Raw genomic sequence first — 27701 nt, 5'->3', positions numbered from 1 at the left:
GGAGGGTAGAGACAGCGGCATACACGGAGGGGGGGGTGTTCGGGGGGACTTTATCCACGGCACTCGTAAACGAACAAACAAATTTAAATTAACTTGGATAAATATATACAGACACTCAAACATATGTTTAATGTAACTTTACACAAAACTGAATTCTAATTTTGTTTTAATCTTTTGTTACCTTCGTTTTCCGGGTTAGCGGTTTGCCACGCCTCCAACCTCAAGTTCGCTATCGATGAGCTGTTTGTTATTGTATTTCCTTCAAAATATTCCGAAAATGATGCACACAAATGTCCTCACAAAAGGATAACGTACGACCACTTGCCAACGAGAAGTAGTCTTGAATGAGCAATCGCGGGAGCTAAGGCTAAGGACAGAATAAAAGGAAATGCAATAGCTTAGTTACCCATGTATTGATTATGGGTAATGAAGTTTTATTCTGAGAAAGTGTGCCATTGCCTATGGGTGTTGTGTGCACGAGTATACTTCCATTACCCAGAAAGCCCTCTTTTTGCCCGTGCATGCGCGTTGTGCGTTTTCTGGTCGAAACTCGTCTGAATAAATCGTTCAGTGCTCGTAGATATCGGTAATACACGAAAGAGATGCAGCAAAAAAGACAGTGCGTTACAATGATAAACAGCCTCTCATGTCATGGCCACCTGGCTTGGTCGCATCTCGAAATTTTGATCGTATCGCGGGCAAATTATTCGATCGAAATTTTCGTCGTACCACGAGCTGATCGTAGGTCGAGGTACCACTGTATATTAATCCAAGTTAATTTAAATGTGTTTGTTCGGTTACGAGTGCGTTGTCGTGGAAAGTCCCCCCGAAACTCTGCCCCCCTCCCTCTCTGTGCAACTCTCTCTCCCCTCCGCGAAATCCGTCTAATTTTAGTTTTATTAAACAATCCAATCCAATCCAGAGTGAATGCGATTCATGTAAACTCGATATAAAATGTAAAAAAAATAAGCGTAAGACGATTTAAATCAAACTGTTATTATCATGTTTTTGCAATAATCTCAGTATACTTGTATAATGACAATAAAAGCATTCAATTCAATTCAATTAATTGAAATATTTTGTTTTTGCAAATTATTGAAAAAGTACCGCATAATGAAAATAATTGAAAAGAGTGAACAAAGTAGAATTGGTTGATGATTTATTTGCAAATTCAAATTTCCACAACATTAACCATTTTTCAGCTGGTTCCTTACCCGTACTAGCATGTTGTGCAATGTGCAAATGTCGGTCCTTTTGGAGATGGGGTCAACAATGGGATATTCCGTCAAATAAGAAGCAATAAAGTGCCGCGAGCGTCTGGCTTTCTTAAAAGTTTCATCCAATTTGCTATCCAATTTGCTATCCATTTTGCGCTTATTCCGAGGAGGAAAATTGATAAGTGCTGTGTACTCCTACTTGAACTTCCTTTAGAACAACACTGGAAATGATAGGATTTGTTTCAAAACAAAAGACTGGTGGTTTAGTCAGCCTTAATAATACTTAAAAATTAAAACTAAAATGTTCAAGTGATATAGGCTACCTATGCAAAATCAATTGCCACGCTGAAGTCGTACAAGATGAATCATTCATCAGAACTTGAAGCTTAGATGATTCACAAAGCACTCGTGTTACCGAATTCTTCCGGTTTAAAATTCAGCTGAATCAAGATGGCGGAACCGTAGCAATGGTGTGAATTTCGAGGCATTTTATGTGCAAATTTGGTACTTTTCCGAAATTGTTTCTTTAAAAAAATTAAGTGACAATTTTTGGGGGATTTCCGGAGTTTAGGGAGGTTTTCTGGAGTCACGGAGTTTGCGTTGCATTTCTGGGTAAACTCCTGAAATTCCGGAGTAGTTGGCAGCTCTGCTATTGTTCCAGAGTGAGGAAATAATGGAGCGGGAGATCGACAGGCGGATCGATGTCTGCAGTGATGCGGACTCGAAAAGGAGATTGTTGAGGAGTTGATCATTTAATTCAGTGAGTTTGAGGTGGGAGACATGGAAAAAAGATTGGATTGGTGCCCTTGAGGACCGGAGTTGGTGACGCCTGCTCTAGAAAGATTTGGGCTAACGCTAGCTGTTTTTTTTTTATCTCTGGCGGTTCAGAAAATGAGATGGTTTTATAGCAGGCCTTTGGATGCATGCTTTGTCAAGAGGAAACCCTGTTTAGAGAAACTTATATAGCATGAATTATGCTTTTGCCTTGGAGTTGATGTGACCATAAAGCTTCTTGAATCACAGGGCTGCAGAAGAAACCGCTGCATCTTCTTACGCTAATGTTACCTGGCAAACACTTATGCGATTCATGTTGTTCTCTTCCAGGGGGCGGGTCATTCCTGCTGACCTGGAGGCTAAGATTATCGATGCAAAAAAAAAGGTGGGATCTTTATTTTGCTTTTAGTCGCAAACGTTCATAAATTCAAAGTGTTAAGAATGTCTATATTTTACAGGGTTACGTACCATTATTTGTGAACGCCACAGGTGGCTCCACTGTCTATGGTGCTTTTGACCCCATCAATGAGATTGCTGACATTTGTGAGAAGTACAATCTGTGGTTGCACGTTGACGTAGGTCTCCAACATTAGTTTGTCATCATTATATTAGTAATGCTAAAAAATCATTTTGATGCCTTTCAACAGAATTGTTGTCATGTCCTCATAGGGTGCATGGGGTGGTGGTCTGCTGATGTCTAGAAAGCACCGCCATAAGCTCAATGGAATTGAGAGGTAATTTTGATGAGCAAAAAAATTGTCTTTTTGTGATGTATACTGTGCCCAGCCTATTGTGTAATCAGACAATAATTCACAAGAATATTTTTGTTAAGTTGTCTTAATTTATCTTGAATCTATGGTACAGTGAAATTGTTTTCCAGCTTTTGAGCTACAAGTCGTTTATATCGTATTTTACTTGATGATCTTGCATAAGAAAAAAGGGTCTCACGACAAATAAATTGCTCATAAAAAATGAGTGTTTTATTATTTTTCATGTAGGTTGTGGGTTAAATGAGTGGAAAATAATGCCACACTTAATTCACGTAAGAAATGTTTGTAATATTGTGGCTCTTAGATAAGAATCTAAAACAAATAATAGCAAAAGCTCTCAGAATGATGTAGTACTTTTACACCCATGTGAGCTACACACATTATTATGTTACATGAATTGAATACTAAGCTTTCAAATCTGTGATGGTAAGGTTTTCATAACATCCTGTAGAGCTACAGTATTTCTTTGCATTGATAAATTCTAATTGTATTTCTATTTTGTACTTTGGTTTCCAATTATATCATATTTTATTCAAAGTAATACAAATTACAGCATTCATAGAAATATTGTGAAGGTTAGTTCTACTCCCACTAAAGTCAAAGAAAAATTCAGTTTAAACTTTACAGAGCCAACTCAGTCACATGGAACCCCCATAAGATGATGGGCGTGCCTCTGCAATGCTCAGCAATTCTTGTCAGAGAGAAGGTACAGAACTCACACATTGTAGATTGACCATTCAGCATGATCAAATTCATATTAAAGTTCATTTTGCATATGGAAAACATTGAGAATTTGAATGCATTTGTATCCAGGGACTGATGGGCGACTGTAACTCCATGTGTGCTGGTTATTTGTTCCAACAAGACAAGCAGTACGATGTCACATATGACACCGGGGATAAAGCCATCCAATGTGGTCGGCATGTCGACATATTTAAGTTCTGGCTCATGTGGAAGGCAAAGGTTAATTGACATATACTGCACCTTTAAAATAAGCCTGCACAGACCAAGAGTATGTTGTGGCCCTTATTCGGAATGGGATCTTTCTCTTCACAGGGCACCATTGGCTTTGAGCAGCACATTGACAGGTGCTTGGATCTGTCTCAGTACCTGTACAACAAGATCAAGAACAGGGAGGGATATGAGATGGTGTTTGATGGAATGGTAAGCCCTCCAGGTTTTAGTTTCATGTCTATATATTTTTTTCCCCATTAACTTGCGACCATTTCTTTCTCCAGCCTCAGCACACCAACGTTTGCTTTTGGTACATTCCACCGAGTCTGAGGGGAATGCCAGACAGTGAAGAAAGGCAAGAAAAGCTCCACAGGGTGAGATGCCTTTCAAGAATGATACAGGGATACCGTGATTAACATGGTGGTTAGCACGTCCGCCTCTGAGATCGAGGTTTCAAACCCCAGTGGGTTCTTTCCTGTGTGGAGTTTGCATGTTCTCCTTGCGCCTGCATGGGTTTTCTCTGTATCCTCTGGTTTCTGCACACATCCCAAAAACATGCATGGTAGGCTGCTTGAACAGACAAAATTCTCCCTTGGTATGAGTGTGAGCATGACTGAATGTTTGTCTCCTTGTACCCTGCGACTGACTGGAAACCAATTTGATTTGAACCCTGCCTACTGACCACAATTGGCTGGGATCATTGTAAAGATAAGCATTATGGGAAATGAATGAATGGATACATTTGTCTCATAATGTGTGAGCAAGACACCAGAATACTTCAGGGTGGCAGTGACGCAATTGCAACTGATTTATATTGACAAAAATAGAACAGAGCTGGCCCTCCTGACCAGCTTGGTCAGCCTGTTTATGTCCCTCTCCATGCTCCCACATCCCAACAGACCATTGCATAAAACACTGCAGTTTCCACCACGGTGTCATAAGAGCAGTGTCCTGCACACTCCAAAGGACCATAATCTCCTCAGAAGGTGGAAGCGAGTCTGGCCCCTTTTGTACAGGGCATCTATGTTTGTGCACCAGTCCAGTTTGTTGTTGAGGTGAACACCCAGGTACTTAAAATTGTTCACGATATTAATGTCTGTTTCCTGGATGTTCACCTGTGTGGTCTGTTGGGGCTTCCCCCGCAAATCAATCACCATTTCCTTTGTCTTACTGGCGTTTTTAGTAGAGGTGGTTTCGCCCAGACCAGTCAACAAAGACTGATGACTCCCTCGTCGTTTCCATACTTCACTCGTCCAATAATAGCGGTGTCTCACATATTGTCTGCCACGTGGTGCTTTACTCCAGTATCTTCCAGTTTCCTCCTCAGTAGTACAGGCTGAATGGTGTTAAAGGAACTGGAGAGGTAAAAAAAAAACATGACTCTCACCATGCTTCCTGTGATCTCCAGGTGTAAAAGAGACATTTGCGTTAGGTTGATGCTTGCATATTCCACACCAATGCCTGGACGGTAGGCAAACTGCAGATGGCCCAGCTCTGTATTCACCAGGGGGGTAAGATGGTTCAGGATGATTCTCTCCATTGTCTTGATCAGGTGAGAGGTTAGTGCTACCGGTCTGAAGTGGTTGGGCTCCCTGGGGTTCACAGTTTTTAGAAATGGAAACAAACATGAAGTCTTCCACAAGGTGCTGACTTTCTGCAGACTGAGACTGAGGTTGAAAATATGGACAATCACTCTTCCAAGCTGATCCGCACAGCCCCTAAGTACTCTGGAGCTGAGGCCATCAGGACCAGTAGCCTTCCTTGCCTTGATCTCCTTAAGCTGTCTTATCACCTGATCAACAGTAATGGAAAGCATGTTGGGGAGGAGGAGGATGTCTCATGTGGTGACATGTGGGGGTTGGAATAGGGGAAAGAAGAGGAAGAGGAGGGGGCAGATGTGCCTCTGTTCTGGGGGGCCAGGGGAGTGGGGGCAGAGTTGAATCTGTTAAAGAACTGATTCAATTCATTTGCCCACTCCCTGTCTCCGGACTCCAGGTCCCTCTGTCTGTTGCCTCTATGGGCGGAGATGGTTCTCAAGCCCCTCCAGCCCACTCTGGCATTGCTCCTCTGGAGTTCCAACTTCCTCTTGTAGCTGGCCTCCCCCCTCCTAATCTCTCTCTTCAACTCTGGACCATTTTCAGACTCTCTTTGTCCCCACATCTAAAAGCCCTCTTCTTGTTGTTCAGGAGGGCCTTAAGATCTGGGGCTTGTTATTGGAGAAACCCCGGACCTTCTTGGAAGGTAGTGTTATCAACACAGAAGTTTATTTAATCTGTGATGCAGTGGGTCAAGCTGGAAATGTCCTCCCCATGTGATTCACACAGCACCCCTCAGTCAGTGGTCTTGAAACAGTCCCCGAGTACCATGCTCGTCTCCTTAGTCAATCGTTTTATGATCCTTGTCGTTTGGGGTTGTTTCCTCACCACAGGAATATAGGTTGGGATCAGATGGACCAGGTTGTGGACTGAGCGGCCCAGTAGGGGGAGGGGCCTGAGGTCTATGCCTCCCCTGTATTGGCATTCAGCAGGTCCAGAGTTTTGTGGTCCCTGGTATGGCATTTGGATTGGATTGGATAACTTTATTCATCCCGTATTCGGGAAATTTCGTTGTCACAGTAGCAAGATGGTGAGGATGCAGAAATAGGAAAGGCATTTTAGACATAAATAGATAGGTAATAAGTAAGTTAATAAATAAATAAATACATGAATAAATATATAAATAAATAAGCGTGTTGCTGTATATATGTGCTTATATGTGTGTATGTATATATATATGCATATATATATATATATATATATATATATATATATATATATATATATATACATATACTCATATATATAAGCACATACAGTGGTACCTCGACATACGAGCGTAATCCATTCCGAGACTGAGATCGTATGACGAGGTTCTCGTAACTCGAGCGGACGTTTCCCATTGAAATGAATGGAAAAAAAATTAATTTGTTCCAGCCCTCTGAAAAAACACCAAAAACAGGATATTGGATTGGAAAAATGTTTTATTTCTTCTAATTCCCCATCTATTAACAAAGTAACACATAACTAGTGGTTTAATAGAAATAAAGTGTTTAATCTAACTAAAATTGGGCGGATTTCGCCGAGGTGAGAGGGGCACAAAAGGGGCGGGGGGCTTCGGTTTTTTTTTTTCCACAACGCACTCGTAAACAGAACAAACACTCCACCCTCACGTTCGCTATCGATGGGCTGTTTGCTGTCGTACTATTCCCTTCAAAATATTCCGAAAATGATGCACACAAATGTCCTCACAATCGGAGAACGCACGACCACTTGCCAACGAGCAGCAGTCTTTTATCAGCGATCGCACCGCTGCTCATGGGAGCTTCGGGGGCGCTGGCTAGCGGCTCCTTTTAGGTTGTAGCATCTGTGTTCGCATCCCCTCGAACGGCGCCTATGATAGAGTTGCTACCTTTCCTCCTACCACTCTCCTCAGCTGCTCTGTCCACCCTCATCAGCTGAAAACCATCCAGGGAGATGAGTGAGTCGGTTATTATATCATTCGGCCAGGTCTCTGTGAAGCACATAATACAACACTCCCAATAATCCGTTGCAGCCTGGTAAGCTCTTCCATTTTATTGGGGAGAGATCTCACGTTCCCCATAATATGCTTGGTCTGAAGTGTTGCTTCTTTTCACAGCCTTTTCGTCCAGCTACACACCCTTTTTAACTCCGCAGGGATTTCCAGGGGTATACAGGTGTTGCTCTTTCTGATGCGTAGTGCTAACAGCTGATCCTGTGTGTTGGACAGCGGAGGCATGGCTGAATGGGTCCAAAAACATCCAGAAATAGCAGAAAGAAACTAAACTAATAAAACAAAGACTTCCTCTCACACACAACAGGTGGAGTTGAGTCGTTAAAACATTAAAGTAAAAAGTATTAAGTACAAAGTAAAGTATTAAGAAATATTAAAATGTAATTTAAAAAAGGATAGAAAAGATATAAAAACAGAACATGAGTCAAAACGGACGGAGCTACTTCCACCAGCTACCGCTTGGGCAGCGCCATCTTTTAAAAAAAAGATGTTATGAACTTCTTTTTACTTGTATTTCTGTATAGGTGCGAAAACATTTATTATGGTAGTTATAATGGGTGTAACTCCTCCAGGTAATGACAAAATTGGATTGATTTGATTTGAATTGAATGTGGGCGGCCCGGTGGGGCGAGTGGTTAGCGCATCAGCCTCACAGCTCTGGAGTCCTTGGTTCAAATCCATGTCATGTCCACCTGTGTGGAGTTTGCATTTTCTCCCCACGTGGGTTTCCTTTGGGTACTCTGGTTTCCTCCCACATTCCATAACATCCATGGTAGGCTCATTGGACACTCTAAATTGCCCCTAGGTGTGGGTGTGAGTGTGCATGGTTGTCTCCTTATTCCCTGCGATCGGCTGGCCACGATTCAGGGTGTCCCCCGCCTCTGGCCCGGAGTTAGCTGGGATAGGCTCCAGCACCCCCCGCAACCTTAATGAGGATAAAGCGGTTCAGAAAATGAGATGAGATGATTTGAATGCATTTATTGTCATTATACAAGTATAATGAGATTTAAAGGTTTCACCATGCAGTGCACAAATAACAACAACAAATAGACAAATAAATAATCAATAAATAAGAAATAAAGAAATAAGTAGTCCAAGTGAGATCAGCAGAGGGGGGTGGCCTTGTTCCATCTGAAGTCCAGGGTGACTTCCATGGTTTTAGAGACATTCAGCGCCAAGTTGTTGAGAGCACCACTTGCTGAGTCTATGGACTTATTAACAAACACAGATAATCAATATATAGTAAGGTGAATACATAATCAATACATAGTAATAGATAAATAAGTGGTTAACATAATAAATAATCTCGAAAAATGGGTTAGATGAGAAATGAAAATTTCAGTTACATGCATAGCACAGCAAACATGTACACAATTATGTACAGGTATGCTACAGAAGTTCTACACTTCAAAGTCCCACGAAGTAGGTATGCAAACCTATGGGTGTATCTGAGCACTTGCTGTCAGTATCTGCTTTGAAAATTATTTATTTTTTATGGTTTGATTGGACTTGAAATTTAAATAATAATAAGAGAAAAAAAGATACAAATAAAGAATAAATAGTAAAAGAATTAAAAGGATCACTCAGTGGATCCTCGTGTCATGGTAGCAAAGCGCTGCAATGGGAGATGAAAATCATCGTCTCCCGCAAAGAACCTCTCCGAAGACGATGTTCTTTGTAACTCTTTTGGGTAAATAAGCAAAGAGATTTGCTGAATTACCGACGTGAGAGCATCCGACGTAGAGTTGACTGTGGGAGAAGCAGTTGTCTTCCAAGTTAAGACCCGCAGACGTGAACGTTTGTCCCTGAGATTTGTTGATTGACTGGCTGAAGACCAGTCTTGTTCCTTTGCAAAGTTTTTGCGGTGACATATTTCTTAGAAGTATAATAGGGCAGCCAACTTTTAGCTTTAACTTATGCGTGGGAAATCCTGATTGATTTTGTGAGTTAAGAAACTCAGTTAGAAAGGCTACGACTTGTTGGGGGTCTACATTGACGTCGAGAGATTTGAAAGTTAGCGCATTTCCAAGAATCACGCTTTATAAGGATTACGGAATAGATAAAGCGTGATTTATGTGGATGTTTTATAACTCTTCTTCCGAAAATGATGTTTGTAAATGACGTGAAAAGGGGTCGTACCTTACAACCAATCAGCCACATGGTGCGTTTAGGGCACATTGAAGAGCACTTCACAGAAAATAACCCAAAGAAGATGTGGCAGGGAATACGACACATTACCAATTACAATGACAATAATAAGGTGTCTGTTAACGCAGATGCCTCACTAGCAGAGGAACTGAACTGTTTCTTTGCCCTCTTTGAGACTGACAAATCAGAATCAGTCTCATCACATCCACCACCCCGCAGCAGTACACTGAAACTTCAGGAACATGAAGTGAGACAGGTACTGCGGACTGTGAACACCAGGAAGGCTGCTGGCCCTGACAGAGTACCTGGGAAGGGTACACGGTCGATTGGTCGCCGGTCTTTTGGTCGCTGGTCTTTTGGTCGCCCGAAAGGTACGTGATAATTACCATTTAAATCGTTGCTCAAATTCCCTAAATACAAACTGCGAATTACTATTTCGTCATACTTAATGCCCTAGTAATTATTAGGATAAAGAAAAGCTCAAAATTTCCCGGACTTTTATTGTTTTTTGTTGGAGAACTTGTTAAGCACCACTCAGAAGATCATCGGCTGCTCTCTGCCCTCACTGGATGACATTGCCAGCCCTCGATACCTCAGCAGAGGAACATTGTTAGGGACCCATACCACCCTGGTCACAACCTGTTCCAGCTGCTGCCCTCTGGCAGACGCTACAGGTCTCACAAAGCACGGACAAATAGACTTAGGGACAGTTTTTTCCCACAGCCATAAGGACTCTGAACTTGCGTTAGCACGACACACAATCCCTTCTGTGCAATAACAATGTGCAATATCTTAGATTTTGCAATATTTTAGAATTTACCTTGCCAGGACGTGACTTTTTATATTTTTACATTACTTATTTCTGTTTTTTTGCTGGGAAAACTCAGTTTGTGGAGTAGCACCACCAATTTTGTTATATGCAGCTGTCTATCATGACAATAAAGTCTTTAGATTTGATTGATTTGATAAATTTGACATCATGTAAAAACAACAATTCAACAAACATCAACTCTGCTTTCAGCTTTAACAAATAAAAGATTGAGTTTACACACTGAAGACATTCAATCTATTGGGATCCGGCAGCCGTTTCTGGCCACCATAAAAAATCTCAGCTCTCTACATTTCACATTTTGGACAAACGTAGCGAGAGAATCTTAACATACACACACACACATATCCATCCATAAATCAAGCTTTATAAGGATTATGGACAAATGGGTTTCTCAAACTGTTGCATTTATTGAAATCATTTTGGCACAGATTCACAAATCTCATCTCATCTCTTTTTCTAAACCACTTGATCCTCGTCAGGGTTATGGGGGGTGCTGGAGCCAATCCCAGCTGTCTCCGGGCCAGAGGCAGGGTACACCCTGTACACCGGTGGCCAGCCGATCGCAGGGCACAAGGAGACGGACAACCATGCACATTCACACCCATACCTAGGGGCAATTTAGAGTGTCCAATCAGCCTACCATGCATGTTTTTGGAATGTGGAAAGAAACCGGATTACCCGGAGGAAACCCACGCAGGCCCATGATTGTTATTACCGTGATTGTTATTTATTTATTTATGACAGGTTGCACCAAAGATCAAGGCCATGATGATGGAGACAGGAACCACCATGGTGGGCTACCAGCCTCAGGGTAATAAAGTCAACTTCTTCCGTATGGTCGTTTCCAACCATGCGGCAACCCAATCTGACATCGACTTCCTCATTGATGAGATTGAGAGGCTGGGTCATGACCTGTAGACCTCCCTTCCCACCACTGCTGTGTTCTTTATGTTGTATTTTTATAGCAGATCACTCTGATATTATCCCACCTGAGGGGAGAATGCAACAATAAGACTGAAATAGCCACCACCCTCTGCACATACATTTGTCCTTCTTTAGCTGTGGTGCGACATACTATAGTTCCAGGATGTGTGCTGGTGGGAAGACTCGTATTGCGTGTATTCAATCTAGTGTCATTTAATGTAGATTGTCGTTGAATCCAAGTGTGAGCGAAATGCACAGATAATCTGACAAAGCATCATAAAACTATTGTTATGTATACAAGAATGCGGGTAGCGTGTGTCCTATAGTATTCCGAGGATGGTATTTATTAAGGATAAGTTAATATATATGTGAGTACAGCATAAATGTTATATGCTGATAGGAACTTTCAGCTACTTAAACCTGCCCTGTTGCCAAATTGGACGGTACGCGGAAGATTCGCTGAAAGACGTTTGGCCGTCGGACGTTTGGCCGACGGACAGGTCGCTGAATGGACGTTTCGCCGAAACGGGATTCGCGCGCTCGCCCCACCCCCGGATCGTGTGTGTACATGTTTTTCAACCTCGGCCCGCGAGCCATATACGGCCCGTTAGGATTTTTAATCCGGCCCGCCACCGGCGTTGTCCAAATTATAGTAAAAATCAATGATTCATTTCCCTTTGCCGCTCATCACTCTCAATTTATTAGTCTACCGTCAATGGCAGCCCGGGAATAAGCACTCTTGGGCGGGCAGATGTAGCAGAACCGAGCTGTAAAATGACAGCAATCGGGTCAAATCCAGCCTAAAACAGCATTTAATGATTGAATACAAATACTGGAGCTCTTTGGACACTAAAACCGAGCCGGTGGTTGATTTCCCAGATAAAAGTGCACTTTTACCTGACCCAATTGCAATGAATAAATTTGTCCACCGGATAGAAGAGTTCTGCCGATTCAAAGCAGGGGTATTTTCGTTACAAATAGTGGTAGTATTAGAACTGGTCCATCTTGGTTCTGGTTGGTAGTTTTACTCGGGAATTGTGTCCCATGTGTGGGTAGATGTATTATTGACTAATTTGTGTAAAAATATTGGTCCAGGAAGGTTCTGGGCGTTTTCAGGCGTAGAATTAAAAGCAAGTTTTACTCATACAGTGAAATTACAGGAAAAACCAAGAAAATGGAAAACAAAATGTTGCCGAAAATACAACAAGATATAGGTCCAGGAAGGTTCTGGGTTTCTGTTTACCCAGAAATAGTGTCATCAACATCATGTGTCATGTGTACTTTATTTACAAGGAGTGGTAGTATTGCAAAGCATTTAAAGATCTTCCTCTCTCATTTCCACATCTTGTTGTATTTTCTGCAACATTTTGTCTTCCATTTTCTTGGTTTTTCCTGTAAAAACAAAGAATTGATTTCAATTTTTGTAATTTCACTGTATGAGTAAAACTTGCTTTTAATTCTACGCCTGAAAATGCCCAGAACCTTCCTGGACCGGACGTTTCGCCGTTTGGCTGAATGAACGTTCGGCCAAACGTCCGTCGGCGAAACGTCTTTCGGCGAATCATCCGGTCACGAAATTGGACAGATTATGACAATGAAAAAAATGTTTGCACGTATTCTCTGTGGTGTCGGTCTTAAAATGTTGTCTCATTGTCTGTTTTATGCAAATATGTGTTATATTTATGTGTTCTTAATGACTATTTCATGTTGTTATTAGTAGACAATATTGCATTTTATGCTGCAAAGATTCAGGTATTTTAATGTAAATATATCTTCATGTGTTGTACATGGTGATAATTTGTATTATGTCAATCACATCAGATTTAAAAAGTAATGACTGTGGGCCAAAGAAAGAATAGAGTGGAAATATTGCAAGTCATTATTCCTCATGTATATCTTGTAGATGTTTGTAATGTGTTACCCCCAACGGTGATACAATTTCTATCGTGCATCTATTTCTGTGATTGTGAGTCTGAATGTTTGAGATGACTGGCGCCCTTGTGATGTGATGGAGAAAAATATATTTATATTACCAGTGTAGCGAGTTGCATAGAGATGTGAGAATGTATTTGCTTCTTAAGAATGGATAGCAAGAATTATGGTATTTGTTGGAATTCTAACACATTTACTGGAATATAGTATTCATTCATTCATCTTCCATACGGTGCATCCTGGAAGGATAAGGAAATGATTGCAGGGTTACTGGAGCCTAACCCATCTGACTTCGGGCAAAAGGCAGACTACACCCTAGACGGGTCGCCAGTCAGCCATAGGACACACAGAGAGACAAACAACCATCCACACTCAATCATACCGCCACCAGCGGGATTTGAGCACACGCCTGCCCGGACCGAAGTCAGACGAGTGAACATCTACACCACGAGGCGGCTTTGGAAGATAGTATATTTATTGTAATAAATGTTAATGTATTTCCAGTATTATGGTAGCTTAAGGAACTATCTTGTTTAAGGAGGACCCCTTGTGTCTTTCCACTAGATTCACATTTCTTTCCTCCATTATGAATAGATGTGTATAATAACAGGATTAGGTAGAGATAATTAATTGAAAATCGATGGCAAACTGGGGCCATAACAGAAGAATTGCATTATTCATATTGAAACATTTTGTTGTAAGAAACTCTAATTTGTGACCAGTATGGTTTAAGATTTATTTAGCTGTAAATGAATGTATCCAAGATTATTTAGTGGCACTTTAAAAAAACAGCCTCTCTAAATGTTTAATAAAATCTATTAAATGTATGAGTTATTCTCTTTTTTCATACCTTTGAGTGTGACCATAATACTACAAACACATGCAGGCTGTCAGGCCAGATGTGCCTATCACCCAATCACAGGTACACACTAGGTGTGACTCATCATCATGACAGACCTACTTAAAACCCCAGCACTTTTGCCGCCTGTTTCCTGCATCTTGTATCCTGGGTTTTGTCCTCGCTGCGCATATGAGGCAGTCATGACAGAATACTCCCACCACAGAACGAACCAAGTGATCAGAGGCCAAAGGTCTCTTTTTGATTTTTCACGGGCTGCGCCCTGGTGTCGGCTTTATGTGGACCCCTTCTCCCGGAACACTTCCCCGTACTATGAGTCGGCGAAACCCTGCTGGGGTTCACATTTGGCCATATACCATGGCCTTCCACGTGGTGGTCTGCGGGGAAGCACGGCAGTCATCATGCCCAGCTGGCTGGCTCTCGCTATATCGCCGATGAGGGCAACCGGACCGCACCACCCACCCAGCGGTGATGGCGCGTCCAACGGCGGGATGGGAGGAAGAGGTGGAGAGTGTCGGACTTTGGCGGCCAAGCATCAGACTTCAATGGCCAGGGGCTAGCTCCTCGTGTTCCCGTCACGGCGCCCTGTTCCGGCTAGCCGTCCATGTGTTCCCGTTTTGGCTAGCCGCCCATGTGTCCCAGTTCCGGTGCCCCGCTCCCCTGCGCCCGCCAAGGTGCCCCACTCTTGTGCACCCGCCTCGGCACCCACTCTTTTGCACCCGTCCCGGCGCCCCGGTTTTGTGCGCCCGTCCAGGCACCATGCTTTTGTGCGCCCGTCCCGGCGCCCAGCTTTTGTGCGCCTGAAGACATCAATTCTCTTGGAGGGGTCCCCGATGATGGCAATTCTCTTGGCAGGGGCACCGACAACGGCGATTCTCTTGGCGGGGGCCCTAACGACGGCGATTCTCTTGGGGACCCCGACGGCGCCGATCCTTTCGGAGAGGACTTTGAGCCCGAGGGCAGAGACCATCTCGGCGAGGACTTTGAGCCCGAGGGCACAGACCATCTCGGCGACGAGGGCAGAAATCCCCTGGGCGGCGACGGCGACAATGAGGCCGAGGGCGGAGACCCCCTCGCGGGCCAGCCGGGACAACCCCCTAATGGGCCAGCTCGCCGCATGTCCGCGGGTCGGCCAGGACGACTCCCCGACCGGCCAGCTCGCCGCATCTTCGCGGGCCGGCCGGGACGACTCCCCGACCGGCCAGCTCGCCGCATCTTCGCGGGCCGGCCGGGACGACTCCCCGACCAGCCAGTTCATTGCCTTCGAGGGTTGTTTTGTTTTTCCCCATGTTTTGCACTACACGTTTGCCATCATCCGGGCCCCCTGCCGCCCTCCCTTTGTATTGTTGTCATTGTAATTTTGATCTTGAGACGACTGGGATTCATCCCTTAAGGGGAGCTGTCACCTTTTGTCGGGGTTTTGGTGTAGGTGTGTAGGTGTGCGTGTGTTTTCCTTGGTTGGGTAATTGTGTGTTTTTCACCTCTTGCGTCCCTCCTGACTCCCCTTTCCTCTGGTAACCAGCTGTGTGTATTTTGTGATTAGCCCCTGTCTGTGTATTTAAACGTGAGTCTCTTGTGGTATCGTGTGGGAGTATTGCCAATTGTGTTTTGTTTCGTGTTGTTTGTGAGTACCGGCTGCCTCTTCATTCAGGATGCGTACTCTCCATTGTCTTTTACTTTGGTAATTTTCGTCCCAATTTTTGCATCATTATTTTTCATTAAAATCCCGAGTTGTGCGCTAGCACTTTCGCTGCCTTTTTCCTGCCTCTCGCATCCTGGGTTCTCCCTCACTTTGCACCCAAGGCAGTTATGACATTGAGATAGTCAAGCATCCATTCATATCCCATATTTTTCCATCCGAAAACTCGCTTACAACTTTAGTCTCGCTGCATGTTTTGCAGAAGAGACCTTTCTCACCCAATTTCCTCACTTGTTCTTCTATTTGCACATACTCTGACAGCCATTCCATCGTAAAAGCCACCTACACAAAAAAGGGTTGGCAGCAGGTCCACCGAACCGTTAGCTATATGCTAACCTGCAAAACACAGGCACCTACGCATAACTAACGCAGTCAATCAATGTCGTTAACATTTACACATGCAGCACAAGTAAAAACACATGACTTGACTACACAGTATTAGTCATAGTTTTATCCGTAACAAGGACCAAAAGACAATTGTTGCGCTATTTAAAAAATCTCTTTTGAAAAATGTGTGTTTAACAAACAAAAGATTGAGTTTACACAGAGAAGGTGAAGAAATGCAATCACTCATCCATTAGGATCCAACAGCTCTTTCTGGCCACCATAGAAAATGTCAACTCTCTACGTTGCACAGTTGGGACAAAAGTACCGAGATAATCTTAACATACACACACACATTCATCCATAAATCACGCTTTATAAGGATTATAGATGACCGCCGAGGTCAAAGCCTCGCCACCACTTTGGAATGCATCTTTGGAATAAGTTTCAATTGTTTACGCCTTTCCCAACTCATTTCGAAATGAGAACTCCTCTTTATTGGCATAATCGGTGAAAAGTAGGCAGCACGGTTGCGCGAGTGGTTAGCATGTCAGCCTCACAGCTCTGGGATCCTGGGTTCAAATCCAGGTCATATCCATCTGTGTGGAGTTTGCATGTTCTCCCCGGGCCTGCGTGGGTTTCCTCCGGGTACTCCGGTTTCCTCCCACATTCCAAAAAACATTCATGGTAGGATGATTGGACACTCTAAATTGCCCCTAGGTATGGGTATGGGTATGGGTGTGAGTGTGCACAGTGGTCCCTCTTCTTGTGCCCTGCGATCGGCTGGCCACCAATTCAGGGTGTCCCCCGCCTCTGGCCCGGAGTCAGCTGGAATAGGCTCCAGCACTCCCCGCGACCCTAATGAGGATATTAGCGGTTCAGAAAATGAGATGAAATGGTGAAAAGTGACAGGGCAAACGTACGTAAAGTATGCCAAAAAGGAACGTATTATATATTGTTGGATGTTCTTTTCTTTGTTCTGAAAGATCTGGTGAAACAAGTGTTAACAAAAATATAGGCAAGACATTATTGAAGCTTCTATGACCAGTTTTCTTTATTGGCTTGAGAAAAGGTGAGATTCTCGTTTTGACTCCATTTCTTAATGCCTTCATTGCCTCCACCCAAAGTGGGCATTGACCTAAACATTTGTTGAGGATGTCCAGACAAGCCAGGAATGATCAAATTAGTAAAAGCTTCACAACTGCCAGAACATAGCTAAATTTTTTATACAACAAACACCCAAAGTTACCTGCTGTTTTTCACACATTGTTGTGAAGCCTCTGCCCAGACACAATGATCAATTTAGTGGCTATCACTTTGTTACACAAACCTTTAAGTTATTTTTTATAGCAAATAATTAATAACAATATACAGAAGCAGGAGTATGACTTTTAGAAATAGTCAGGAAAACTGAAGGTCAATGTTGGAATAATGATTCATACCCTTAAATCATTATTAGTAATATTTAATTAAAATTTCACATATCTGGTTACAACTTGCAAGGAGCCACACCCATAATGCGCCTTCATTCCTGAGCATTTCTGACGTGCAGTATATTGTTCATTGTATTTAGTCGCGACAAACGGAAAACATTTCATGTAATCTGATTCAAAACAATTGCATACAAAGTGACCCGAGCGGATGGGAAACCAAAACAACGGTGTAAGAATTTGCATAATATTTTCTTTATAAGGTATACAAAGCAGCCGTATTTTTAAACAATAATGCGATTATCGCCATCTGCCAGATTCCAGTCCAAACACGGTAAGAGTTTCTTGCCGATCAGCAGAAACACGGGGTTTGTTGCCATCAATAGTCCTGAAAACAATGAACTGGCCTTCGAAAGCAGCTGTGGGGGAAAGCGTCCTCAAGCGTGGTCCCAACATAAATCATGAATTAATTTATAGCCTTATTACTTATTAAAAATGCTTACAAAACATATAGAAACATCCCATAATAAATCCAACATTTCCCCCCTTTTTATTATATGTTTGTTATTCATTTTATGGCCAATCCAAGAAGAGAGGGATATCTCCGTTGGCTGCTTTAATTTTACCCGCTTAGGCTCTACTCGTTCGGCAGGTCTGAAAAGCAGAAAACAAAATCATTTTCGCCCAATTCATCCTCGGAATGACCAAGCTCCTGGAATTTACTGCTCCCCTCAGTACGTTTCATCAGCAGAGGATATAATTCATGCCATTTAGAATTTGTAGGGGCAATCGCAGTGGTTATAAGTCGGCTTATCAAGGATCTTAAGCAGGGAATAACACAACACCCACATAATGTCAAAATCGTAGCAAAGATGGCTACGGAAAATGCCACAGATTAGGCCAAATCATTATTAGTACGAAGGCCTTATCCCGCAAATCTGTCAAGCGGATAATTCTACTCCAGGATGCTTTTTCATCTTGCGGTTTAGGGTCTGCAGGCCATCGTTGGCCCTGGTGTGGGACCCAGTGGGGGACGTGTTGTTCAGTGCAACATTTTCATTGCATACGCCCCCTGCTCCTTCAAGAAGCATTTCAACCGCTGCACGATCCTGGAACGCCATCAGACTAGTGGCTGCCAGTTGTTCCTTTATCGCCACATATCCCTCTTCAGTATAATTTCCAAGGTTTTGGACATTGTAATGCAGGTAATTTATCACATTTTTGTTTTGGGCTACTTAAAAGAAAAATAGACTCCCAACCTGCTGCGACCTGATTAGCCAACTTATACTCATCTGGTACGCCCTGGGGATGCCAATCGCATCAATGTATGTTGGATCTCCCTCTCTCCATACCGATCGACGCCGTCGGGAGGGACCCACCATCATACTGGATTTCAGCCAATTGTATCTCCTCCACTGTAGATGGAAAAACAGACACTGGTAAAAGCAGTGACCCCAAGGCACAAAGTCCTGCCGCATTTCAGCAGGAGTCGTATAATTTATTTCCACCCCACCACCATCATAGGTCAGAACGTGGTACCAGGGTGTAGTCGGTTTTAGGACGTGGGCACACCAGGTCTCCAGCTTCAAACCATGCCCTGTAAGGTTTAAGCAGGTAAAATGATCAAACACAACATGTGTTGAAAAGTTAGCTTTGTCCTTTGCTCTTGGAACAGGGTATACATTATTTCAATTCTCACACTTTGGCTTACATCTTCTCCTTTACACAATCAGGGGTAATTTGCGCGGGTACTACTCTTAAGAGAGGTCGGCCCCCTACATGTTATACAGGTTTGATTTATAATAGCTGCATTTTCCATCAACAATAACCAATTATTTCTTACCGCCTCCCGTTTGGGAAACTCCCTGTTGCGGAAATGAATTCATCATCTCTGGTCATCTCAGATTTTAATTTTACTATGGCGGATCCGGGTGTTTCCATCTCTGACGATTTTCTTACCGTCTCCATAGACATGGTCATTGTTGTTGAGACACAAATGTAGAATTTTGTAAAAAGGGTCTTCTCCACCTGCCCATGGACTTGGGAAAAACGTCAGACAAGGACCCACAAGTTATTTTGTCAGTCTGAATAATGATTTGTAATGCCCCCACCGTATGGGTTAATTTTATCAAAGGCCTGATGGTTTTTCGTGTGTCATCCAAGCTTGTCAATCTAGACCAGTTTCTGCAACAAGGTTTCCCCAATCTGTTTTAGGACTGTTATGTACCACACATATTCTCTATAAAATCCATATGTATCCTTTGAAATGGATATGTAGCTTTTGTAGCTTGACATAAGGGGGAATCGCCCGTGTTTTGGCCCTATATCTGCATATAGATTGAATCTATAACCACCCCCTCTTTGAGGCATGAAATCCCCCATGACTCAAAATGGCAGCCCTCCTAGATCAGTCTTTTGTTTTTGTTTAGTCCCCCAGGTTCCCAAATTTCCCATTGCAGAAATCAAAAAAATTCATTTGGCGAAATCCTTCTCTTTTTGTTTCTGTCCTACTCTGCCACCGCCGTCCTCGAAAGGCTTATCAGCGATTTCAGAAATATTCCACCTTGATATTAGAATATTGATATATCTTGGTGGCTAGCCAATTAAAACACAAAAGACAGACACTCATCCATGCTCGCACTCATAATCAAGGAATTTAGAGTGCTATGGAAAAGTTGTGACACATTGAAACACACACACCCCCTTTAAGTATTTTAACCGTTTGTAAAAACTTTACCTCCATGTTCTGCATTAAGTTACCCCCCTTTCAATGCTATCGAATTTTGCCCATTCTATTCAACCCATCTACTTAAAGCATTTCTCAAAGGTTGATATTTTATAATTTGGAGATGTTATTTTTTAAACATAGGCATTATGTCATCACTTATTTCACACCATGAAAGGCCCCACCAGAATTTGTTGTAGATATTTCCCTTTATCTAAGCTTGTTATTGCCAATCGTTATCACCGTAACATTTAGGTGTATTAACCCCATAATTGCAATGCAGTAAGTTTTGGCTAAATTCTTAATTTGTATGCCCCTAAAGCAATAGACAGTAATGTCCCAATAGTCATCAGTATGACCTATACCAAAGCATATTTCCCCCTTCAGGCCAAACAGGGAATGTCTTTTGTGCACTTAAAAACGCTCCATGTTTCTTCTAGGGAAACTATGCCTATCCTAAATCAATTATCTTATCTACCCCAGCCAGGTTCAATTTACCTAATAATTTGGACAAATTATGAATTTTCTCATGCCATTTCTGCATTGTAAATTTCATATCTGATCTTTTTAACAACCAAATAACTCTTAATACCTAAGACATAATTTGCAAATCACCCCATACTATGTTTACTTAAGATAAGAGCTATTTCCTATTGCTCTCTGTTACCACAATAAAAATCTACAATAATTAAATTAGAGAAATCAACCTTTTACTAGGTATTTCCTAATTACAATTTTCAATGCTTAATAAAGGACCCACAAATTGTCACCAATATGCCATAATATATTTTAAAAAATTACATTCATTTTTCTTTAACCAGCCAATCTCCTATATTAAAGTATTTTGAACAATCCAACCATTCAAAAACAGTATTAATATTGTTTTATCCTCCAAAACTAGCTCTCTTTAATTAAGAGCCCTTTGAACTTCACAAAACAAAAAATAAAATAATAATAATAGCATTATTCCCAATTCCAAAGCTTTTACCAAATCAATCTTTGCCAAACAGATTTTCTATCACCTCGAAAGACATTTCTGATTTAATCCAAAGAATAAGTGCGAAGGTCATTGCGGAAACCCTGCTGCTTTTATTATGAAGTGTTTAACGGAATCGCGCTCTTAGCCGCTAACTGTGACCTTCACGAATGCTGCGAAGCAGCTTATCAATGTTGACATTCCTAAGCGACCTCTTTTTCTTTCTGCGCACAATGTTTCGCCTCCTGTGCACAATTACAATGCTTTTTAGAGAAGACTAAATTAATTCCTCTCCCGATATCCAACTATATCACAATATTTTGCCAAGACCCCATAATCACAATATGCTGCAAGCATAGCAAAACCCATTTCTGCCCTCAAGTTTGCTTCAGCACCCCCAAGGCCAATTATTGTAATGTCTTCACGGAAGGGGTCCAAAAAATTTAGTCGCTCGTGCGGTCCGCGCGCATACTGAATGTCTAACACCGTCAAATCAGCCGCTACGCGGTCCATGTTTTTTCGCGTTCTAATCAGCAGCAAAGACAGCCGCGCTCCCCCGCAGCCGACGCATTATTTGACTAGTTTAGAGTATGACAAAAACGCAGGTTTGGCAACCCCGCCAAACATTTAATTGGTCGTTTTGTATTTCTTTTCGACTGTTAACCAAAACATTCCCGCTAGCGGTACAGGATAAAATCAAGATAAGCCGCAATAAGTAATTTCATTCCATTAAATTGACAGTACATTTAGGTACTATTAACAAAGTACGTCTATGTTAGACGTATAGTTTTAGCACCTAACCATAATTCCTTAACTCAGTCTGATCCCGTCTAACAAGTTGTGCGTGTTCAGCATCGAAGGAAGAGACCAGGGTATGCGCGTTACTCCACAGATGATTTATTCCTGATATTGATCCTTACAGAGCTCCGGGTCCCTATCCCAAATATAAAACCAGCTGAGCGTCGCCGTGCTTCAGTGGAGGATGAAAGAGACTAAAGTCCAAACCCGCGTTTGCCCAATTATAGTATAACACAGATGAATATTCATTCGCTGAGTTTAATGATATGTGGACTGTCCCACGACGTTCTGCGGGGGTGTCCTCTCCTAGAATCTGCTTGTCCTTGAATCCACATCTGGCATGGTCGCCCTCTCCGCAGGAATTCCTTTGTCCCTGATTTCATCTGGACCATTTATCACCTGGGATTTTTTATTTTTTCACACAACGGACCCGTTTTATCACCCTTCTTTCTGTGGAACAAGCCGCCTCGCTTGTATCTCCCTTCACATATTATATATAGATTACTTCTATGTTTAGTGCTTATTTTATCCTTCAGGTTTTAATATTCCATGCATTTTTAAGATGGCCAGCAAACCCATATTTGTTTATCCATAAATTTAGGTGTTTAACCCTTGTAGCGCTTTGATTTGCAACAAATTTCCAATCTTTACACGGCAGACGCTGTTTCGGAACGTCATCCCTAGCCACTTTGCTATTTGAATTTCCCATTTTGAAGGGAGTTCGCGTGCACTCAGTTATCAGTTAGTTAACTTTCTTTTCCGCCTTTTATTATCGGAACTACACACGCAACACACGTAACACAAATGTATACCCTAGCCTGATATACCGTCAGAGTTATATTTGTACTTTTCACAGTACAGGACACCCCGAACTGCCCTAACACACACGTAACACAAATGTATACCCTAGCCTGATATACCATCAGAGTTATATTTGTACTTTTCTGGACCACAGTACAGGACACCCCGAACTGCCTTCAGTTTTATAGACTCATGCTCTGTCTCTTTACCTGGTAGAGACTAGTATGCCCAGGGTTTTAAAAATTGCCATCCCCAGGACGCGAGCCTTATTTCTCAAAATAAGGCCATCGCGTGTGATGCCCTTCGCGCATTTGGAACCCGTCAACAATATGCAGACATCACACACGGAACTCACCAGAAATGTTGATAGATGCCTCCAAAAATGGATAGTCTTCAACCGACCAGAATCCAGCCGCTGCTGAGAAATAATCCAGCCTGGAAAAGGGATTCTCGCCGTGCTCGGTCACTCCAGATATTGAACCGCAGCGTCTGGATTCCTTATCGGTGTGTTGACCCCGGCTACTCGAAGGACCAAATGTTTGAATAATGATTAATACCCTTATATCAATATTAGTAATATTTAATTAAAATTGGAAGACATCTTTCACATATCTGGTTGCAATTTGCAACGAGCCACACTCAAAATGCACCTTCATTCCTGAGCATTTCTGACGTGCAGTATATTGTTCATTGTATTTAGTCGCGACAAACGGAAAACATTTCATGTAATCTAATTCAAAACAATTGCATACAGGGTGACCCGAGCGGATGGGAAACGAAAACAACGGTGTAAGAATTTGCATAATATTTTCATTATAAGGTATACAAAGCAGCCATATTTTTAAACAATAATGCGATTATCGCCATCTGCCAGAGTCCAGTCCAAACAAGGTAAGAGTTTCTTGCCGATCAGCAGAAACACGGGGTTTGTTGCCGTCAATAGTCCTGAAAACAATGAACTGGCCTTTGAAAGCAGCTGTGGGGGAAAGCATCCTCAAGGGTGGTCCCAACATAAATCATGAATTAATTTATAGCCTTATTACTTATTAAAAATGCTTACAAAACATATAGAAACATCCCATAATAAATTCAACACTCAATTTCCAAAGAAAGGCTGACGAATTTAACCTATTTAAGCAATGTTTGGGTGTTATTTTTGGTAAAACATTGTAAACCAAAATAAAAATATGACGAAAATAAAAACTCACAATAGCGGTGCTGTTGCATAGTTCATGCAACTAACTTCAAGCGGAATGACTAAGAAGAAGCACTCCAGTGTGGTTTCCAGGTGCACACACACAAATACATCCATCCATATATCACGCTTTATAAGGATTATAGAATAGATAAAGCGTGATTTATGTATCGGTGGATGTTTTATAACTCCAGTCACGACTGAAAAAAAAGTGTTCCGGGGAGCACCTAGAAACTCACTGGCGGAAATTCTTCCGAAAATGACATTTGAAAATGACATTTGTAAATGACGTGGAAATGCGTCGTACCATAAAAATAAATTGGGTCAGCGCGGCCAGCAGCATCGTGTCTCACAGAGTCTTCCCCTAACCACAGGGAAAAAAAGTGTTTCGGGGAGCACTGGAAAACTCGCTGGCAGAAATTCTTCCAAAAATTAGGTTTGCAAATGACGTGGAAATGCGTCCAATGTTACGACCAATCTGCCATGCGGTGCCTTTAGGGCACATTATGTAAAAACAACAATTAATAGATCAACTCTGCTTTCAGCTTTAAAAAATAAATGAGTTTACACACTTATAGAAGGTGAAGAAATTCAACCACTCGTCTATTAGGATCCGACAGCCGTTTCTGGCCACCATGAAAAACACTCTACATTGCATGGTTTGGACAAACATAGCAAGAGAATCTTAACATACACACACACACGTAAATGACGCTTTATGAGGATTATAGATTAACGTTTCTTGTCGTTTGTCAGTGAAAGGCTGCCACTCTCTGAGTTGCGTTGCAAAATGGCACAAAAAAAATGTAATGTGTTTATTTTTTGCAATTCAGGTGTGATTTTATTTTGTGCGCTGCATTTGTTTGCTGTGCACTGAGAACACGGTTCACAATTGCTTAGAGGAAACAGTGGCGCTAACCACTCGTCCCCCAGGCCGCCCACCCACATTGAAGGCCTGCAGGATTTTCATCACAAGTGGAGTCTGCCATCCCCACAAAGGGGTAAGTGGCAGCCTCTTTTGCCATACCATTAGTGAAAGCATTGCCTATGGAAATAGGTATCAGAAGTATGACAAGTGTGCACCACACATTTACAAATATAAATTTGTTTTGGAAGTTAAAGTACGGGACTGGTTAGCGCGTCGGCCTCACAGCTCTGGGGTCCCGGGTTCAAATCCAGGTCGGTCACCCTGTGTGGAGTTTGCAGGTTCTCCCCGGGCCTGCGTGGGTTTCCTCCGGCTACTCCGGTTTCCTCATACATTCCAAAAACATGCATAGTAGGCTGATTGGACACTCTAAACTGCCCCTAATTATGGGTGTGAGTGTGCATGGTTGTCCGTCTCCTTGTGCCGTGCGATCGGCTGCCCACCGATTCAGGGAGTCCCCTGACTCAGGCCTGGAGACAGCTAGCATTGGCTGCAGCACCCCCCAGGATCCTAATGAGAATACAGCGGTTCATAAAATGACATGAGATGAGAAGTTGAAGTACAGCTATTAGTTTTTGTAGTAACTAAGCATGAATGACTGCCTTGCCAATGGATGTGATTAAACCTCAACTTTCGCACCGCATATCCTCATATGGTGGAACGTCAAGGATCCCTCCTTTGGCTGCCGACCAACTGTTGTCGGACCCATCCTCTTTGGCCCCTACCACAGATGGTAAGCCCATGGGAAGGAGAACCAACGTAGCCTCTTTGGGCTCTGCCCGGTCGAGGCGCATGGGCCTAGGCCCGGCCACCTGGCGCTTGATAGAGTGCTACTCCTCCAGGCGCTGGGTCCAGTGTGGGGCCCTGGTAACTCGCGTCCTGGCGAGGCCTAACCCAGCTGAATTATCGCGCTTAATGGGGGGTCGGACCCCTAGCAAAAAGTGAAAATCCATGAAGCAGGGTCACACCTATTAAAAAAGAATTACTTCAGTGCTGAGTCCTAGATGCAAGAGTGGCTTCTGGTTATGAGTTTCAGCATGGATTTTAACATTTTTATGAACTTTAAAAATATATATATGTATATAATTTTTTCTTCAGTGCTTAGTCCTAGTACCAAGTGTAAGAGAGTGGAGTTGCTTCCGTTTGCGAGTTTCAGCGATGTTCACTCGTCTGACTTCGGTCCGGGCAGGCGTGGGCTCAATTCCCGCTGGTGGCGGTATGATTGGGAGTCCAGATGGTCATTTGTCTCTCTGTGTGCCCTACGACTAACTGGCGACCAGTCTAGGGTGTAAGGTGTAGGGTGTGAGATTTTTCCCCGTGTCGGCTGGCCATCTACAATGGACCACCGAATGGCGGCCGGCGTGCTACGCAGTCCTTACGAAGGAGGCGGCGAGCGCCACGATGCGGGGAAAAGAGGAAGAAGGGGCTGGACGCTCGAGTCCCCGAGTTAGGTCCTCGCTTGCCTTCACCCGTCCGAGCTCCCCGCTCGCCTTCGCCCGTGCGAGCTCTCCGCTCGCCTTCGCCCGTCCGAGCTCCCCGTTCGCCTTTGCCCGTGCCGGGTGGCCCCGTTCCTGCTGGCCCGCCACTCACCCCTGTGCCCAAGCCACGCACAAGATTATCCGCGCCGGCTGGCTCGCCAGTAACTCCTGTGCCCAAGCTACGCACAAGATTCCTCGTGCCGGCTGGCCCGTCGGCCATCCCCGTGCCGAAGCCGCAAACCAGTGTCACCATGCCGGCCAGCCTGCCAAATTCCTGCCCGCCAAGTTCCTGCAGCCAAGTTCCTGCCCGCCAGGTTCCTGTCCGCCAGGTTCCTGCCCGCCAGGTTCCTGCCCGTCAGGTTCCTGCCCGCCAGGTTCCTGCCCGCCAGGTTCCTGCCCGCCAGGTTCCTGCCCGCCAGGTTCCTGCCCGCCAGGTTCCTGCCCGCCAGGTTCCTGCCTGGTTGGCGAGGGGGTTGGCTGCGGCAAATCGCCCCCCTGAACGAGGGGGTTGGCGGCGGCGACTCTCCGGGTCCCCTGGACGAGGGGGTCGGCAGTGGCGACTCTCCAGGCCCCTTGGACGAGGGGGTCGGCGGAGCGGCAACTCCCACTCCTCGTCAAGTGCCGGTGTTGCTTGGTTTTATGCTTTTCCCCCCTGGTGTTCTGTCTGAGTGATTGCCCATTGTGCTCAGCTGTCGTTTCTCCGCCCCTGCTCCTTCATGTGTTTCCCAGGTCTTCCTAATTGTCTCGTCAACCCATGCCAGTCTATTTAAACCCCACTGATTGTTATGTCATTTGTCGGATCGTCTGCTTTCGTCCGTCCTCGCCACGTTTCCTCGTTACCTCGATCCATGTTCCATGTGCCTCGTTCCTTATCAGGTTTCGTTTTGTGATTCGATTTCTAAGTCTTTGTTATTTTCTAAGATCCTCCCTAAGTTATTAAAGTTTTGGTATAAGCACTACTTCCCTCGTCCTCGCCTGATTTCCTGCGATTGGGTCCTAATTCCTCATTACCTCGCCACAACGTCTTGCCAAAGACGTAACACTATTCAGTCTGTTTTCCATGTCTCCTTCCACCAACACACCTGAATCAAATAATTAGGATCGGTATGAAGCTTCTGGACAGCTTGCTGATGAGTTGATCATTTGATTCAGGTGTGGTAGAGGAGGGAGATATGGAAAACAGACTGGATAGGGGCTCTCTAGGACCAGACTTGGCCACCCCTGCTGTAACCTATTCCAGCTGAATTGGGGTGAAATGCAGACAACACCCTAAACTCTTTGCCAGTCAGCCGTAGGGCGCACAAAGAGACACGCACACAAAATCATACCTTGGATACCTTGCCTACACCGAAGTCAGGCGAGTGAACCTC

The 27701-nt window shown here is 43.5% G+C and overlaps 1 protein-coding gene across 6 annotated transcripts in view; it reads left to right on the top strand.

Moving 5' to 3' along the window:
* The window catches only part of LOC144086233 (glutamate decarboxylase 1-like), a 62567-nt gene extending 48619 nt beyond the window's left edge, over window positions 1–13948 (top strand). For 2 of the 6 annotated variants that reach the window (XM_077616100.1, XM_077616099.1), the window contains 8 exons: window positions 2322–2376; window positions 2450–2566; window positions 2661–2725; window positions 3389–3467; window positions 3575–3724; window positions 3818–3925; window positions 4000–4089; window positions 11010–13948. In XM_077616100.1, the coding sequence (XP_077472226.1) occupies window positions 2322–2376; window positions 2450–2566; window positions 2661–2725; window positions 3389–3467; window positions 3575–3724; window positions 3818–3925; window positions 4000–4089; window positions 11010–11183 (838 nt within the window). In that variant the 3' untranslated portion in view covers window positions 11184–13948. Of the gene's footprint in view, window positions 1–404; window positions 424–2321; window positions 2377–2447; window positions 2567–2660; window positions 2726–3388; window positions 3468–3574; window positions 3725–3817; window positions 3926–3999; window positions 4090–11009 lie in introns of those variants that run through there. The other 4 variants (XM_077616101.1, XM_077616103.1, XR_013304381.1 and 1 more) reach the window with 3 other exon arrangements.
* Window positions 13949–27701: the final 13753 nt, after the last annotated feature.

The sequence above is a fragment of the Stigmatopora argus genome, chromosome 12, assembly GCF_051989625.1.
Source record: "Stigmatopora argus isolate UIUO_Sarg chromosome 12, RoL_Sarg_1.0, whole genome shotgun sequence".
NCBI classification, from domain to species: Eukaryota; Metazoa; Chordata; class Actinopteri; order Syngnathiformes; family Syngnathidae; genus Stigmatopora; species Stigmatopora argus.
The sequence above is the reverse complement of the archived record's forward strand: the minus strand, read 5'-3'. Positions and strand labels throughout refer to the sequence as shown.